The 17953-nt window shown below is 50.2% G+C and overlaps 1 protein-coding gene across 1 annotated transcript in view; it reads left to right on the top strand.

Annotated features, from left to right (window-relative positions):
• The window catches only part of ZMAT4 (zinc finger matrin-type 4), a 42613-nt gene that overhangs the window by 9492 nt on the left and 15168 nt on the right, over positions 1–17953 (top strand). The window contains exons 2-3 of the mRNA XM_050326061.1: positions 4329–4430; positions 15155–15244. Of these exons, the coding sequence (XP_050182018.1) occupies positions 4329–4430; positions 15155–15244 (192 nt within the window). The remainder of the gene's footprint in view (positions 1–4328; positions 4431–15154; positions 15245–17953) is intronic.

Genomic DNA, 17953 nt, shown 5'->3' with positions numbered 1-17953 from the left:
CATCTCTGTGGGGCTGTGGAGGAAAGCAAGGAAACTTGTGTGCTGGTACAGGTAGAGGCTGTACCAGCCCCCATGGCTGTAAATTCTGGCTCTTGCATCAGCTCAGGGTGGGCTGCAGAGGGTCCTGCTGTCACCATGGGAGGGGGTGTCCTGTTCTGTCTGTGCCTGGATGCCCTGCCCTGGGGAGAGCCAGCAGTGCAGAGCTGCCCTGGGCTGTCCCATCCCAGGCTGCTGTGGCCTCCAGCACCCCGAGTGCTCCATCTCTAGGTGATAAAAGCAGGAGGAGAACTGCACTCATGGAACAGGCTCAACCATCATCGTGCTGATAGTGCCAGGAGCTCGGGCACTTCAAAAGGCAGTTTTGCATTTCTTCAGATGCCTCAGCGTAAGCGCAGTGACAGAGTTGCTGAAAGCACATTAATTATTAGTAAAGACTTTTTTTCTTTTTATTGCAAGACAAATTAAACAACAGAAGAAAACAGGAGGTGTTACACGAGATGTTAATCCACAGGAGAGTGACAGCAGCAAAAGCCACAAATAATTCATAACATGAAAGTCAGGACATTTAATTTTTGGCTTCTTGTTTGCATTTGGCATTTGTGCACATGCTCAGTTGCCTCTTCTCTTGTGCTCCAATACAGAGGTTTCGGAACCTGTTAGTTCTGGAAAAGGTGAAACTTGGAATTAAAAAACCTCTGTCTTATTCATGTTTGCCGTGTGCTCTGGAACTGTTGCTACCAGTCACGAGTTTCCCATTATTAAAAAACTTCTTTTCCTATTCACTGAGCTCATTGCTCAAAAAAGGGAGCAATGAACTTGAGAATGGGGTGTGCAACAGTGAAAATAGAAGCGTCTTGCTGAGGGAAGATTGCTGGAGAGGGGATTACAGCAGCATTTATCAGAAACGTGATGGGAAGTGTTTGCTGACAGTGCCAGCAGCTCGTGCTGCTGCTGTGAGAGTGGGACCTGAGGGCTGTGGCAGCAGCAAAGGGCTGTGGCAGCAGCAAAGGGCTGTGGCAGCAGCAAAGGGCTGTGGCAGCAGCAAAGGGCTGCAGCACTCGGCACCTACCAGAGCTCCCCTCGAGTGTCCCTCAGAGCTGAGGACACACCGGTGGCTCCTGGCAGGGACAGCCCTCCTTTGTGACAGACAGGCTGTGTGGTGAGGTCAGCCGAGGGCTGGTCACTCCTGGAGCAGTTAGGCATGTGTGGGCAGGGAGAGTCACACAGTGGAATTAAGTGATTAGAAATACATAAATATTAATTGCTTATGAACTCCCTTTATGACACTTGCAGGCAGAAGAAGTTAATAAATCACTGCTGGGATTAACCCACAGAACAGCAATGCAGAGTGTATCTGAGATGAGACAGCAGCGGGGAAGGGGAGCTTTTCTGGAGAGGAGGAAGCACCTTTTTTGGCCAGACCCCAACAGCACAAAGCTGTTTTCTTTTTCCCCAAAAAAGTTTCGTGTCTGGAGTCCACCTTAGTGGTGACCTCGCTGTACCAGTCCCTTTGTAGGAACCAGACATTTGGTTCTTGCATGTGCAGATCCCCAGGGAAATATCCACCCTGGACCTTCCCTGTGGTCTGGGTGTGAGAGCAGCTTTAAAACTGTGGCAGCTTTAAAACCTCATTCATTTCACTGTGTGTTTCCTGGACATGCTTTGGTGGCTGCTGAGGAGGGGAAGAGACTTCAGCTGCATTTCTGGGGGACAGGCAGCAGTCTGTTTTCTCAAGTCTGGTACTTGAGCTTAAACTTGTCCCAGGACTGTCTTGGTTTCAGTGGCAACTTTGCAAGAGTGGTTTGTATAGATGGGAGCTGGTAGTGGATTGCTTGTGTGGAAATCTACCTTGCTAAGGTGAATCTGTTATTTTTTGTTAAAATTTAATTTTGCCCAGAGCAGTTATTGTTACCAGAGCTTTGTAATGATTTTTAATAGCCAAGCTTACATATGCTTGAATCCTTGCAGCAGTTTAGCCTAATATATTCATGCAAAAGCATGAAGGAGGCTTTTCTTCTGTTTGTTCTCCTGTTCCTCCTAATCCCCAGTCCTGTCTCCTCTGCCTTGCTGTCCTTTTCATCACTGTGAAAAAGCAAGGCCTGGGAAAAGCAGCAGTGAAACCCTGCCAGGATGGCAGGCGTGAGGACACCCAGCCCGAGGGGCTCTGCCACCCTGCAGGCTCTGGCAGTCCCAGGCTCGCTGCCCTTCCCGTGGGCACAGGGAGCTTTCAGGGCAGCAGGACCTGCTCCTCAGCTGTGTGTGCAGTGCTCAAAGCCAGGCAGAAAGAGCTGGTCACTGAACTGCACTGGGGCAGAAGGGTGGCCCCGTCTCTGCTGGAGGTTCCGTGGGACAACAGTCACATCATCAGCAGAACCACCGTGTTCTCCTGGTGCTGAGCCCTGATATCGAGGGGAACACACCCCACACCTGTATCAGAACTTACTGCTTAGAGAAGCGCCTGAGATCCTGTCCTGGATAAGCCTGTTCAGCCCCTGCTGCTACAGAGGGGGACAGATGATTCCATTTGATGAGGCAGAATAGACCTGGGCTCTGTTATCAGAGCACAGAGAGCTGGACTAATACAGAGAAGCTTTTGATTTACTCTGATTTTTGCAATGAGGGTTTGTACTGTGAGCATTCAGGCTGCATGCAAATGAATGTGATGTTACCTGACTCTGGCTTGGTTGCTGGATTGAAGTTTAATGAGATTCTTTGGTTTGCCTTGTGTCAATCTGTTGTAGTTAAGTGAGATTTCTTCCCCCTACTGTGTTTTGCCTTTGATGCAATTTTGCAACACTTCTTGTACTCCTAAAAGGGCCTTTTGGTGTCTTTGAAAGTTTCTCAACGCAGCATCTCTCTGGACAGAGTAAATGAAGATTAAACCTCGGCAGATAGCAAGAGAAAACAAGCAAATGTCTTTGCAGAATCAAAATGCAAGGGCAGCAGCAGAGGAGTTCTGAGGTTTGTGTCTTTTGTCTGGTGAACCAGAACACTTGGACAAACCTTCTCCTGGAGCTGGGGGCTGACTGGTCTCTCCAGGCTGGGAGTCTCTGGTCTCAACTCAGCTGCTAGTTTTCATGAAAAAACTAGGGGGATGGGGCACAACCACCTCCAACTCTGCTGTGCAGCCCAGCACTGACCAGCCTTTGTCTGCTAATGAGATCTCATTGCCTGTTCATTTCCATACGGTTTTTCTTCCCAATCATTGGAATAAACTCTATAAAAACTCTATTATCAGTCTTCATTATGCCCAGGTTTGTTATGATCGTGAATTAATAGACTTTATCTTGGCATAAGTCAGAAGGCATCAGCCTCTCTTTTCCCTCTTAATTTACACAGGGATTAGTTTTAAATATTCTCTCTATGATTCTGCTTCTGTTGTTTTCTGGCTCTGCTTGGGTTCAGTCTGTTTTAAGCCTCAGTGTTCCTGATATGCCTCTTCGTTATGAGTTCAGAGGAAGAGGCGATGAACAGAGGAGGAACGTGTTCCTGTGAACCAGGGCACTCAGCAAGCTGGTCTTGTAGGTGCAAGTGTCCTCCTTGTAGGTGCAAGTGTCCTCCTTGTAGGTGCAAGTGTCCTCTTTGCAGGTGCAAGTGTCCTCGTTGGAAGTTCTGGGGAACACACAAGTATTTAAACAGCTGCTGGAGAACAACCCAGCCCAGCAAATCACCTGAGCATTTTCCTTTCATGTCTGAATTGAGGAATACAGCTGAGTGCTCTTCCAGCTTAGACCCACCTTTCCTGAGGGTGTAATGCTGTTTGCCTTTTCTGTAAAACTCTGTAAGCTCATTGGTGTTGCACAGCAAATGGTTAAGTGTGCTTTGAGTCGTGAGCGATCTCTGCTACAGCTGGCTCTGTACGTGGTGTTTCCAGATAGGAAAGGGGATGGAGAAGAACAGCCATTCACAAGTAGCTCACACAGGGATGTCATGGCAGGGCAGCACAGGACACTGTGCCATGCCTGTGGCTGAAGGTGTCGAGGTGCCGGGTGCTGCTTGGGCACAGGGGGGTGCCCGGCTGCCCCCACTGCAGCGGCGAAGGGGACACACCACTGGTCCCCAGCAGAGCCCAGGAACTGCCCAGGGCAAGGAACAAACACTTGGCACGAGCTGGTGGTGGATGAACCCGGGGACTCTGATGGGAGATGCTGGGGGCACGGTGCAGACCGTCACGTTTGCACATTTGTGCAGCGTTGGTTCCGTTCCCTCGTGGTCACGAGAACTGCTCGGCCCAGGTGTTGCCTTGCTCTGTAGGACCCTTGTCAGGCCCGTCTGCCCACCCTCTGTAACTGATTCTGCTTCTTGTCTCTTCTCTCTGTCGTGAACAGATGAAATCCTCCGACATCGACCAGGAGCTGTTCACTGAAAGTTACTGCAAGGTGTGCAGTGCTCAGCTCATCTCCGAGTCCCAGCGCGTGGCCCATTACGAGGTAGGACGTTCTCGTCTGGCTGCGCTGTCGCAGTTCCGCTCTGAAAACTCGGGATTCGAAGAACTGTTTCTGCTGGTGGCGTCCTACTCTGCCAGTGATGTCACTGCAGCCGTGTCTGCTGCGTGTCTGGCTTTTCCTTCTGCCCAAATTTGCCAAGTCAGGCTGCGATTTAAGCAGGACTGAAGGAAACGCTGTTAGCAAGGAGAGCAATTAGGAGTGCAGCAAAACGAGCTCAGGTTGTATTAAATTTGCTGCACTGTGCTTTGCTGAGTAGGAATCACTGATTGTGCAGAGAATAGATTAGTATTTGTGAATGTATTTAAGCACTTAAGAGGTGGCAAGCAATGAACAATTAGAAAGGATGGATTATTAGAGGTGCGTTAGAACAGCAATTAACAACACTGCGTATCTTCAAAACAAACTTAAATACGCTCCTGTTAAATAAGGAGGAAATTATTGAGGGATATGCTGCTGTAAATCCTTCAGGAAAGGAAACCCACTGCCTCTCCGTGTGCCAGCACCTGCTCCCTGTGCCACGGGGAATGTGCTCCGAGCAGGTCTGCAGCAGCCTGGTGTAGATCCTGCCACGGTGAGAGGCTCTCACTGTTCACCCAGTGAGAGAACAGAGCTTTTCAGGTTCAGATGCAGAGGAGCTGTAGGGTCACCGTGTGTGGGTGTGCATGAGGGGTCAGAGCATGGTCCATCTCCCCTTGCATGGTAGGAACTGTGCAGGGACTGTCCTCCCCTGGGGGTGTCAGGCCGAGGAGGGATGTGTGAGGTGGTCCAGCCTCGAGGAGAAGTGATGCATGAACTATGTTAACTTTGTGTATTTGTCATATATATATAACATAGAGATAATACAGATATTTAGATAATGTGGAATAAATTGGTTGGATTTGATGGTCTTGGTGGTCTCCAACCTAAACAATTCTGTGACTGTGTGTGAGGAGCCAGGGGATGAGGGACCTCTGTGCTCACAGGAGCTCTATTTTGCCCCTGCTTTTGGGCACTCAGTGCCTGCAGTGTTCCAACAGACGTGGAGTTTGTGCACAGGGACCTGGAAGATGAAGTTACCCCAGATGTTTGCTCTGACTCGAGTGTTCTGTAATGGATATACAGTGGAGATGTTTGTGTGGCCAGTGGAGACGTCCGAGCAGCTCAGTGTACGCGATCCGAGGATGCTGCGCTGCATTAATTAACAATGGGAACAAGAACACACGTTTCCTTGTAAGGCACTTTACACGTCTGTTTTGGTGACTTCCTTAAGAGCTCTCCTGTAACTGCTCCTCTGGCTGCCCTCGGTGTGCAGCAGAGATCCCTGGCAGCCGCTGGGAAGTCGAAGGCTGAAGTTTTAGGGGCACCTTCCAGATCTCGATGCCGGGCGCTGTGGGTGCCGAGTTTTGTCTCCAGCAGGCAGGAGCGTTGCTGCAGAAATGGGAGCAGCTCCTGGTGAGCCACGGAGTGCTCAGCCAATCTCTTCTCCTCTGCGCCTGTCACTGTAGGTATGAGCTGAATCATTAATTCATAGCAGATGTTTTTGAAATGTGGAAAACAACACGGTTTTCTGTTGTATATTTTAGTGCAAGGTGTTGTGCTCGTTTGTCATCCCCTGTGAAATCCCAGCAGACGCTGTAGACGTTCGGCACAATAATGTCATTCCTGAGCCTCGCCTGTGGGTTGCATAACCCAGGGCAGAGGGGTGGAGGAGCGAGCTGGGGGGGCTGGGCAGGGTGGCCCAGACCCTGAGGGTACCCATGCCCTGGGGCTGTGCTGTGGCCTTGCAGCAGCCGCTGCATTTGGTGGAGAGACTCGTCCCTCTGGGATGTCTGTTCTGGTCACCACTCCGGAGTGTGACAGTCATCCTCCTGGCACCTCCTGGCACCCGGCTCCCAAGAACCCACAGGCACAGCCAGCGGCTGAAAACCTGCCTGGAGGTGTCCCAGGGAGGTGGAGCTGGGTGCTCCATCCTGCCCGAGGCCAGCCCTTGCTGCAAGCCATTAATTAATGGCAGGAATGTAAAATTCACCATTTCTTCCTAATTAACGAAGTAGCTGGTCACTATTTTCACACCTTTTTTTTTTCTCCTTACTTTTAAAAAGTGTTCTATAGTTAAAAACTCATTCTTTTCATAGGGGAGATATCAACTTCACCGCACTTAAATTTTCTGCAAGTCCATTTTCAGGAGCCCCCCCAGGGTGGGCACCCTGCCTGTCCACAGGCACTGGGGCCCTTGGTGTCTGTGCAGCTGGAGGTGCTGGGGTTTGTTTTGGTCAGCATTGCCCTTACCCTTCCTGAGCCAGAGCCTGGAGAGAAAGGGGATTGATCCGCTGCCTCACTAGCGCAGTTGAGTGAGCTCTGCAGCCCTTGTGCCAGGGACTGGAATCTTGGCTCTCTGTGCATGCAAAATAAGACATTTCTCTGTAAGAAAATAGAGGGAAACAGCCTATGAAAGGGGGATGTTTTTATCTTGCCAAACAGGAATAGTCAATTCCAATCGCTGTCTTGCCTCCTTCTCCAAATCACCAACCAATAATTCACTTCTTCTGTGCTACTTTGCCAGGATTAAAAAATAATTTTATGTCAGTCACGCAATATTAAGCGATATTATTTCCAAGGGCAAGTGCAGTGGAAAAATGACAAAAGGATCAGGGTGTGTGCAGCATATTTTTGCTTCCAACTTGACATACAGCAAATACTGCCCTTATTTCATGTGCTCTGTGCAACTGCATTTCTGGCTTGGTCTGGTGTGTCTGCTGTGCCCTGGCTTTCCTTCCCATGCCGGTGAAGCTGCCAGTCCTGCCCTCCTCCCCAGGGTTCACCCCAGGACAGAGCTGAGCCCAGGAGCTGGTTTGGGATATTGGCTTGTGATGACGTTCCCAAGGGAGGGAACGCCTTCACGAGCTCCGTGCCCACTGTGGTGCTGAGGGTCTCGGGGCAGGGGGGTTGATGCTGGGCAGCTTTTGTGCAGCTGTAAGAGAGGAGACAAATCTCACTGGTTGGTGTCGATGCCTGAAAGAGCATCGGGGTATTTCACACCTTCTCGTGTCCCACTGTCAATGTGCTGTGCTTGCTGCAGTGCCACTGAAAGTCTGTGCCCCAGAGATGGATTTTTTTATTTTCTGTATCTCTGCATCTCGTCTCCCTCTGGAGCCTGAAGCCTCTTTGCTGCTGAATTCTCTCAGGATCACCCGTAAATTAACACTTCCTTCCAGCTCTGTCTTGGAGAGAGGTTGTATCACTCTGGTGAGCTACTCTGTAAATTAAAAAGCTAAAAAAAAAGAAGAGCTAAGGTTTCTTAGTTAGCTGCGAGTCCTCATCTCCATATAGAAGTGTTCACAGCCATTAGGAAGATGTTACGATTTATTTTCATGTTTCCCCTTGAAAATCCTGCAGGAAAATTACCTCATATGCAAAGTTGCTCTCAGATTTCACCCAGAGCTGCACATTCATCACCACATTTGCTCTTCAAGCTGCTATAATGCTTTTCACCATTGTAATCTTTATTGCTTCAGGTGTTCAGGTGGTGCTTTGCTTTGCCATTTAAAATGAAGGAAGGCGCCGGGTCTGGAGGAAGAGCAGCCCGGGAAGGTGCTGTGCAAGTGTCAGCTCACCTCCTGAGATGAGGGAATGATGCCTGAACGCTCCTGGTGGAGCAGCAGGGGAGGGCAGAGGCAAATCATATTGAAATTCAAATGCCCAGGAAACTGGGGAGAACAACTGAAGCGCCGTGCCCTTTGGCTCCTCTCCGAGCTCAGTGCTCTCCGGAATCTCTCCCTCTGTCTCCGGAGCGGAGCAGGCGGGCGGTATCGACCTCCTCATCAATACTGCTGGTCTGCGTGGGCTGGAGCAGAGCTGGGGTTAATCTGCTTCCAGTTGGGCTGTCCTTGGCTGGAAACGGCATGAAGAGATGGCTTGTCTGAAGGAATAATAAACATTGTTTACTATTGGCACATTAGTGCCTTAAGGATCAAGATGTGTGTGCTCAGAAAGGCAATCCTGTGTCTGAAATATTAATGCACTGCAAGAGCACATACTCTATTTAACAAAATAAATGCTGTGCTAGAAAGCACGGAGCTGGAATGTTCTGTTTCTGCTCCCAGCTCCCTGTGTGAGATGCTGCAGGCATTTCCAGGATGGAGGAGTGGAAAGGATGTGCTTCAGCTGGAAACAAAGGCTGCAGAGGGCTATCGTGTGTCGGGGCTCTGCTGATGTCAGTGATCATGGAAGGGAAGGTGACATTTGCTGGCCACAAGCTCTCTCCTATGTTCTGCCACTGCTGCTGCTCCCCTGTCACCTTGTGTCTTGCTTTGGTGGCAGTAATGTGTAAATCCTTCAGAGGATGAAGGAGGAGGGGACATCCTACCTGTTGTTCCTACGTCCTTCCCCAGCGCTGCTGGAATCTGCCCTGCCATGGTGTTCACGGTGTTCGGTGGCTGCTCAGACGTTACGTTATCCTGCAGACTGTGCTGGTGTTTGGTAGGAGAACCTTGGCTCGAGGAGAAAGAGTGTAATGAAATCATGTTTGTGTTGCAGAGATGATGAAGGTGCTGCTCTGTTCTTTGTGTGCACACACAGGTCTCCTGCAGATTCCTCGGCACCCAATTCGTGTCATGGTAACAGCCCCAGTTAAAATGTGTTGAGGTGAATGTGGTCACGCACTGTATATGAGGGAGGTAGGTGGGTGCCAGTGTTTTAGGGCACAGGGCTTGTGCTGCCATCCTGCACAGAGCCCATATGGACACGCAGGACAGTGGCAGCTGCTGGATCACGTGTGCTGCAGAAACCAGTGGAGATGGGGTGGGACTTTACAAGGCTCTGTGTTACTGCTCTGTTGTCAACATTTATGGCTGAACATTACTTTTAATGCACTCCCAGTGTCGAAATCTATTGCTAAACAGCAGCAACAGCAGAGCTGATGATGCCCTGTGTGTACAGCTCCCTTCCAGGGTACCTCTGTTGCTGGCTAAAAATAGCTGAAGTTCGAAGGTCCTTCCAGGGCAGTAGCAAAATGCTTGGGGAATGGGACTCCGGGGTCAGCAGTAATGGAGAGGTATGAGGGATGTCACACTGAACCTGCATGGAATGGAAGCAGTGAAAGGTTGCTCTGCTACCCACGAGGGGCTGGCTCTGGCCAGCGTCCCCAGGGGAAGCCCTGCAGCTCCTGCCTTTCCGTGGCATTCCTGTCCTGCTCCTGCTGCACAGGAGGGCACCTCTTCATTCCAGGTGTTTGCTCCTGTTGTCTTTAAAACACTAAACTTGCAGCCCGTGTTTGGGCGGGGGTTCCAGGTGTTTGAAAGCAGAGCCTTTCGTTCTCGCTGTGTGTTGTGACAGACCCGCCCCCGTGTGCGGGGCTGACGGGCTCTCAGAGTGACTGGCACTGACGTGCTGTGACAGGGATTTGTTTCAGACACTGAGGATGGAATGGGAACAACGGCATCACTGCTGGTGCTGCTGTGCTGCAGAGCCAGTGCCGGGCAGCTCGTGTGCACAGGAGATACTGCATTTGTGTTAACTCCTGTTGCCCACCTGGCACTGGGATGGTGGGGCTGTACCGGCAGTGAGGGCCATCCACACCTGGAGCATTGGTGCCAAATGGCAGTGTGGCCTGAGCTGAGGAACCTGAGCTGCAGTTGCAGGCAGGCAGGAAGGGTTTAACTTGCTGCATAAAGCACATTTGAGAAGTTCTCAGCCTGCTTACTCTGTCCCTGCATCCCCTTTCCCTTGGCTTGTTCGTAGAATCATAGAATGGATTGGCTTGGAAGGGACCTTTAAAGGTCTAGTCCAACCCTTGCCAAGGGCAAGGACACCTTCAGCTCCATCAGGTTGCTCGTGGAGGTGCACTGGCTGGAAAAATCCCTTAATGCCAATGGAGAAGTAAATGCATGGTTGTGTTAGTGTAGATGTAAGATCCACTGCAGAGGGAATGTGAGGGAGTGATGAGAGAAGGGACTTCTGGTAGGTTTGGGGAGGAGCAGATGCCTGTGATGACCCCAGTTGTGGGGGACATCTCCGTGGGCTCTGGGACCACGTGAGGCAGGTTCTGAGCCCGGCTGCTCCTGCCACGCTGCTCCAGCAGCAGCCTCCGAGGAGAGGTATTTCCTCTCTGCGGGATACCCAGCAGTGTGCTGGACAAGAAATACTTTGACTACAGTCAAAATCAATATAGGAAGTGGTGAAGTTAAAGATCACAGCTGAAATGGTGATTCCCGAGACGGAAAATTCGTGCTCAGGATCCTCACTTGGAGTCAGCTTGGCAAGCCGGGAGGAGTGATCGCAGATGTAGGGAAGACGAAGCCAGCTAGTGGTTGCTTGGCTGAACAGATCATCAGTAATTGCCTTTACATGTAAACAAATCAATGTCCAAACCAGTAATGTTCCTCTCTGATGCTTTGAAGCAGTGGGTTTGGTGGGGGTGAGAATTCAGCTGAGCGCTCAGGAATTGTGGACACACATCTGTGTGCCCAGGAAGGCACAAGCACGGGTGGACGCTTTTTAAAGGATTAACTCATGGAGGAAAAAAGGGGCAGCTGATAGAAATGGCCATAAATTATAAATGAGGCTTTGCAAAAATTACGAAGGGGAGAAAAGGGACATTGACAACCAGCAGTGTCTGGAATGAGAGCCGGGAGTTTGGCTCTGCGGTGAACCACGGGGATCTTGACAGTGTTTGCTGGTCGCATGGGTAGGAGAGGCAGAAAAGGGAAGGCGTTTGCTGAAAATACTTCTGCCCTCTATTTAAAAAACGCAGAGGATGTTGTTATATCACAGAGGGAGGAATAGATTGGTTCTGTTCCAGTAGAAATTTGGAAGTTTGTTAGGCAGCGTTTATGAAATCCAGATCGTTGTTGTTTGAGTCGGCAGGTCCAGTGATTAATTCACAAGTGTTTGGAGTGCGCTGGCCACACGCTCTGCACCATCACTGCTGACCCCCCATGGGCCTGGGAAAGTGGAGGAAGTTTCCAGGAGGAAGTGAGTGCAGAGCCAGGCATGGCAGCGCTGGGGGACCTGCACTGGGAGCTGGAGCCCTCCAGCTTGGCACAGCTCCTGGGCACAGCAGGCTCGGGAGAGGGGCTGGGGGATGATGTAATTGGGTTTCTGCACAAGGTTTGGAGAACTGGGCCAGCCAAAATAACTTTCTCTCTTTTGATGAGATTACAAGCAGGGCCAATACAGATAATAAAGTTGGTGTAATCATGTGACTGCACGTTGCATGGCAATTTAATTAAGAAACTGCCAGCATACAAAAATCAACACTGTAGACTAAAAGGATTAAAACCCACCCGATGGGTTTCTGAAAAAGAATTTTTTACAAACTAAGAGAAGCTGCAGCCATTTGGGCTGCCACGGTGGTTCCTCCCTTTATCTCCCACTCGTGTCTCTGGTGATGCTCGGTGTGGCCACGCGTCCCCCAGTGCTGGGATCCCTGGCCTTTGGCTGGAGAAGAGGTCACAGGGAAGGAGGAGCAGGAGGGGAAGGGCAGACCGACCGAATCCACGGAGCTGCCAGCACAGGAGGGAGTGAGGATTGATGAAGGGATCTGTGGGGAACAGGGAAATGAGATCAGCTGCCAGCGCAGCGGGAGGGGAGCTGCAGAATGGTTGGTTTGAGCCTGGCGAGGGGGGACGGGAGAAAGACCCTCACAAAATGAAGTGTTTCAGACTGTCAGGTCAGCTGGAATCAGCGGTGCAAAGTGGGAGCAGATCCGGGGCTGCAGTGGGGTGCTGAGCTCGTGTGGTCTGCTCATCCAGACCCCTGGGCAGGCACAGGGGAGGGGGATCTGTGTGTGTCTGTGCAGCCTGGTGAGCCCTGGGCTACTGCCTCAGCTGGCAACCTCTGGCCGTGTGAGGGGAGATGGGTCAGTCCTCCCCAGAGCTGTTGGTAGATCACGGAGAAGGGATGAGCAGCCCCTCCATCATCTGGGGCAGCAGGGCTGTGCATCCCAAACCAACCCTGTCTGCAGCCCCTGGGGCCCTGCCAGCTGCCCCTGCTCCCTCAGAGACCTCGCTGCCTGCTCTCACCTCTTGCTCCGGGCAAAGTGTGCTCCAAAACCTGATTTATGCAAGATCAAATTGTGTTTCATAGCACAGTTTAGCTCTGCTTTGCCCTTTTATGTTTTAGAGTTGAATTGCCAGAACTGTGCTGTCTCTGCCACAGCCCTCTGTATTGGAGTAGATTTGATGGAGATAGAAATGATCCGTTTATTTACTTTTATTGATGAGCCTTACAGTAGCACATGAGCTTGCAATGCAGAACTCTGCAGCAGCTGTGTGAGGACAGGCTCTCTCTGAGCTCCCTGCGTGGCCAGGACTGGTTTTCAAGCCTACAGTATTAAGCCAGACTTCGTGCCTTTGAAAGGTGCTGTTCCCACTAGAGACAGGAAAATGAAGTGAAAATGCCTTTGGTGCAACACTCTGTACAGCTACAAAAGAAATATTCACAGGCACAAAAACACTCTTATTGCACCCAAGATGGGGTTGTGGTGGCTGCTGGAGGTGCCTCCACAGGCAGCGTGCTGGTTCCAGACTCTGGTTTTTTCCCATGTGGCAAGGTTTTGTCTCTTCTGAGGCTTGTGCATGTGGTGAGATGGATCAAAATGGAAGCTGGAGGTGCCCTGATCCCAATTTATCCTGGTTTCTTGGCTCCTGTTCGTGGTTCTTCCTTTGGCTGCGCTGCGTGTCTGGCACTTGCCCTCCTCGTGCCTTGGAGCTGCAGGTTTTCTGTGCAGAGGGAGAGGAGAACCCACAGGGCTGTTTGCGAGCAGCACACTGAGAGTAATCACTGTGCTCCTGCCGGGGTGCTGGGATGATAAATACACATGTAAATGTAGGAAATACCAGAGATAAAATGGATGACAAATGGGCTGTGCTTCCTCCTCTCCGCAGAGGGAAGGGGATGCTCACCTCGTATGTGCAGAGGCCAGGGATGATTCCCAGCTCTGCTTTTATAACTGTAGGATAATGAGGCTGCATAAGGAGCTGTGTAGTTTCAGATTATGCCAAACATAAGTTATTTCCTTGCCTTGGCTTTTGTAAATCCAAACCGAGCGTAAGTATAAGGTGAGAGGTGTTTTACAGAAGGCTGAAGCTTTGCTGCCTTTCAATGCCGACATTTGGGCATCCATCGTGGCCCAGCTGAGCGCCATGGAGCAGAACCAGAATAATGATTCCTCTGAACATCTTGCCTTTGCAGTTTACACACTCCCAGCACCCCCCTCCAAACATTTTACCCTCTAAACCGAGCAGGCTGTGGCTGTGTGCGTGTGGGCATCGTGACGTGCTGGATGAACTCACCCGAGGGAAGAGCCTCGTGACTGTGGGGAGGATGACTCGAGGGAGGCAGGCTGCTCTGCGGGGTGTCAATGCTCAGGGAAGGAATTCAGCTGAAAAGCTCTGGCCACATCGCCTTCCCAGCGCGTTTGACTCTCGCTGTGCCGTGCGAGGGACCCGCCGAGCGCTCGGGGCAGGAAGCGGGACCGCGGCCAAGCGCTGGGGGTGACGTCGCACCTCTGTCCCGTGCATTTCAAACAGCTATTTTGTCGTTTCCTAATCACGCTCCTGCTGTCTGGGCTGCTCATCTGATAGCTGGAGCTTTGGGGTTTCCTGCACTTAGCCCTGACCGTGGCAGGTCACATTTGCTAAATGCAGCAGGAGGACAAGTTGAGGACAGATACTTGACGTTATTTGTCTTGACTGATTTGCTCCGTGGATAAAAATTATTGTATAGCCCCATTTCTGCATACAAATACAAATTATAGCTCCCTGCAAATTTAGCTCCAAGTTCATACCACAGGAAAAAGAATTTTCCAGAACACGCTAATGATAATTTAGTGTTTTAAAGTTGCAGCTCTGTGATCTGAAATTATAATATTGCAGTGCTATTGTTCTGTAGGGCAATCAGAAAAGGGAGCTTCGGAGGAGGCATTTGCATGCTAACAGCTGCCCACATATCTGGACACTGGGTGCAGGTATTTCGTGGGTGCAGGCTCTTCCTCCCTGCACCTGCTGGAAGACAAGAGCTGACTGTAAGTCAGGGTTTTGAAGATTTACATCTGTTCTCCTGCTGTAGAAGCTTTAAAATCTTCCTTTGCATTTTGCAAGTCCCCAGGGTTTGCTTTGGCTGCTGCTGCTGGCATGAGCAGGGAATCTCCTGTCCCCTGTGACCCTCACCTGCCGGTGAGCTCCAGCCCTGCCCAAAGGCAGCAGGAAACCTGCTCCCGTGTCCCTCAGGGGAGCTTTTATACCCCTTTTATATTTTATCATTCTGGAAGTGTAGGAGCTGTGGGTTTGGTCTGTGTGTGTGCCTCTGACTCCTCATCCCACCATCCTGTCTCCTCCTGAAGCTCAGCAACCCCATCTTTCCGTCTGCCCCACCACGGAAATGGTCTGGTAGCAAACGCTGCCCTTCCCTCGCCACCTGGTCCCCCCTGTGCCTCAGAGAGGCTGCAGGCAGCAGGACTTAGGGGGTGGCTGGGGTGGACCATTTCTTCTGCCAAAGGCAGGAGTCCCAAGCATTTCAGCTCACTGCAGCTGGGTGCAGAGCTCTGTGAGACCTCTGTGAGGTGCAGATGCTCCTCACCTGGGTCTTTGCCCCTTTCCTGCTCTGATGTTGGATGCACACGTCAGGGGGATGTGAAATCTGACTGTGGGTTGCTTTAGAGAGCACAGCAAGAATCTCTTGCTCCTTGCAACTTCAGTTCTCCTTTCCCTTCTCTCTTTGTTTTCCAGAGTCGGAAGCATGCCAGCAAGGTCCGCCTCTATTACATGCTTCACCCTGTCGATGGAGGCTGCCCAGCGAAAAAGCTCCGGTCAGAAAACGTGGGTATAATCCAAGCCCCTGTTTATTCAGCTGCTTTGTGAATCATTGACTCTGGGCTACAACATTCTCTCTGTTACAGGTGCAGATGATCAGGTACCCAGAGGTAGCATTTAGATTAGCTGAAACGCAAAGTAACTGGAAATAATTTTCAATAAACCACACAAGAATGATGTGCATCAGCAACAGTAATTGCATTGTTAGTTGTTGAGTGTTCTCTCGTAGGAAAAAATATGCTGATAGCAAATGCCCAGGGCTTACTCCACTCCAGTGTGGTGGCTGGGTTTGCTGGTGAGCACCTGGGGCAGGTGATGGGGGCGATGGCTGCAGGAGGCTCCAGGAGTGGAGTGGTGGTGAAGTTCCCAGCACACAGCATCCAAACCAGTTCAGTGTGACTGGGGCTGAGCACTACTGATATTTACTGAGGTATCTTTAATTAAAGGGAGAAGGGTGCAAATTTTGCCCAGGGAATCTGAAAGCTCCTTCACGCAGTAATTATAACATTAGTGAACGTTTCTGTCGCACATGGAGTACTTGCAGATGCAGCCTGCCCCTTGACAACAGGATCTCACTGCATTTTTATTGAGTTATTAATGACAGTGTGAAAGGCTCAGTGGGCAGGCACATACAGACTGGGAACATGATCCTCCAAGGGGTTTGATTATGTCTAACAAGGAACCACATATTGCATGTGCATCTCCGCACAGGGATATGGAGGACAGAGAACCAACCAGACCTCAAACAAGTTAAAGTTGAACTGTTTCCCATTTCTTTTCTGGAAGGCAACATGGAGAAGGAGTATAATTCTGTGTTTGCTGGTGCTTGTGCCAAGGGAAACCCTAGTGGGGGGTGGATTAATGCATCCTCATGCTCTAGGTAAATGCTAGGCTAGGCCAGACCTAAATTCTAAAATTATTTGTGTTATGAAAATATAGCAGGGAAAATCTGCCAATGTTTACAGCTCAAAGTAGGCTCGTTGCTGATCAGATATTAGCCAAATCTTTGCATTGAGGGAGAACAGAACTGTTTGGGACATCTCTAATGCTGCACAGTAACAGGGACTCGTGGCTGTGGCACCAGATCCCAGCAGTGTCACTGGGCCATGGCACAGCCACTTTAATGAGTATTAGAAAGAACCCATGAAAGCCAATTAAATTCGTGTAGGAGTATCTGCAACTTAAAAAGGAATATTAGCCTTATTTTCCCCATCAGAACTGTTACACGGCTGTGTGCCACTGGGTTTGTGTCCTGCTGACCGCAGAACTGATGCCTTGTCCCTCTGCCAGGTGGCAGCAGGAGGGAGAGGCAGCTGCAGTTGTGGACACTCGGTGCACTGGGACTGGAGACAGCATTTGTTTCCTGACCTTTCTGTGAGGCAAAGGGTAGTGCTGTTTGTTGTTTGAGGACTGCAGAAACACCCCGCATTCCCAAAGCACCCGTTAGCCCTTTGGAGTGAGAAGTAGGAGGCTTACACAATTAGTCTTGCACTGGATAAGGACTCGGTTGTTGTGCTCTTCATTATTGGTTTAATTTTGTGTGGAGGAGGGGAAAAACCTCATGGCTTGACCTTTCGTTTTAAATTTCTGCTGAACGTTTCAGCTGAAAGTAATCTGAGAAGGTGTCAGGGCCCTGCTGAAATCAGGAGTCATTTTCTCAAGTCCCAGGATTGGTAAATCAGGTTTAATCAGCCTTTCCTCGCTGCCTTTAACTAACAGGACCCTGTTTATGATCGGAGCAGACATGATGAAACTGTCTGATGTGTTATGAAACACATTTTTTGGGATGGGAGAAAAGCCTTCAAATCCTTTCTAGCCCTACTGGTACTGTAAGATAGTAAATTGCTTTAACCAGCTTCGGGAAAGGGCTCATAACAGTGAGGATGAATGGTTTGAGGGAAGGTAGCAGGATATTAGATTCTGTTGCTGAGGTGATGCGTGTCCTGCCAGGTGGTGCTGGGGTGGTGGAGCTGAGGGCTTTTGCCTCTTGTTCCTCAGGATGTCCAGACTTAGTGTTTCAGCTTTAGGGAGCCATAAACTGGCTCTTTTCTTGTGCCAGGAGAAAAACAGGCTCCAGAATGGAAATGGCCTGAATTTCCTATGGAGCATTACAGAAAGCAGCTCTCTAATGGCAGCACCTTCATGCACAGAAAATTAACTCAGATTTAAAAGTTGTTTTGCAGTGCTTTCAGTGCTGTGGTTTATACTGCTGTATTCAAGGGTTTGTATAATCTTTGCTTCTTAGTAAGACCTGGGAAATGAAGTCAGCAGATTTGTATCTGTGGACTAAAAATCCTTACTTTTCCTGTGGATTGCTTAAGGAACATCCAGCAAAGGGCTGCAAGTGCCTGGCCTTGTGTGAGGATTATGCCTTTTAGCAGCTTGTTAACAGGCAGCCGAATAAGTGAAGTTAATTCTGTTGGATGTAGGAGACTGGCTTTGAAGTTTCTAATATTACAAAAAGAAGCCCTATATATTAGACTGGCTCGACACAGCTATGGAGAGGGGAAGAAGTGGGATGCCAGCTTTGGGAGAGGGATGCTCTAACTCGGAGCCCGTGGTGTGTTCCCTTGTGTGAAGCTCCCGTGCTGCATTGTGGCCAAGGTTTGTCTGGAGAAGGCTATGGGAACAATGGGTAGGAATATTTGGTGGCTGGGCCTGGCAGCCCGGGGTTAGGGAGCTGCTGTGTGGGGATGGCAGCTCAGAGGAGCTGTT

The sequence above is a fragment of the Myiozetetes cayanensis genome, unplaced genomic scaffold (assembly GCF_022539395.1).
Source record: "Myiozetetes cayanensis isolate MyiCay16 unplaced genomic scaffold, myiCay2020 scf30, whole genome shotgun sequence".
In the NCBI taxonomy this organism is placed as follows: Eukaryota; Metazoa; Chordata; class Aves; order Passeriformes; family Tyrannidae; genus Myiozetetes; species Myiozetetes cayanensis.
The sequence above is the reverse complement of the archived record's forward strand: the minus strand, read 5'-3'. Positions and strand labels throughout refer to the sequence as shown.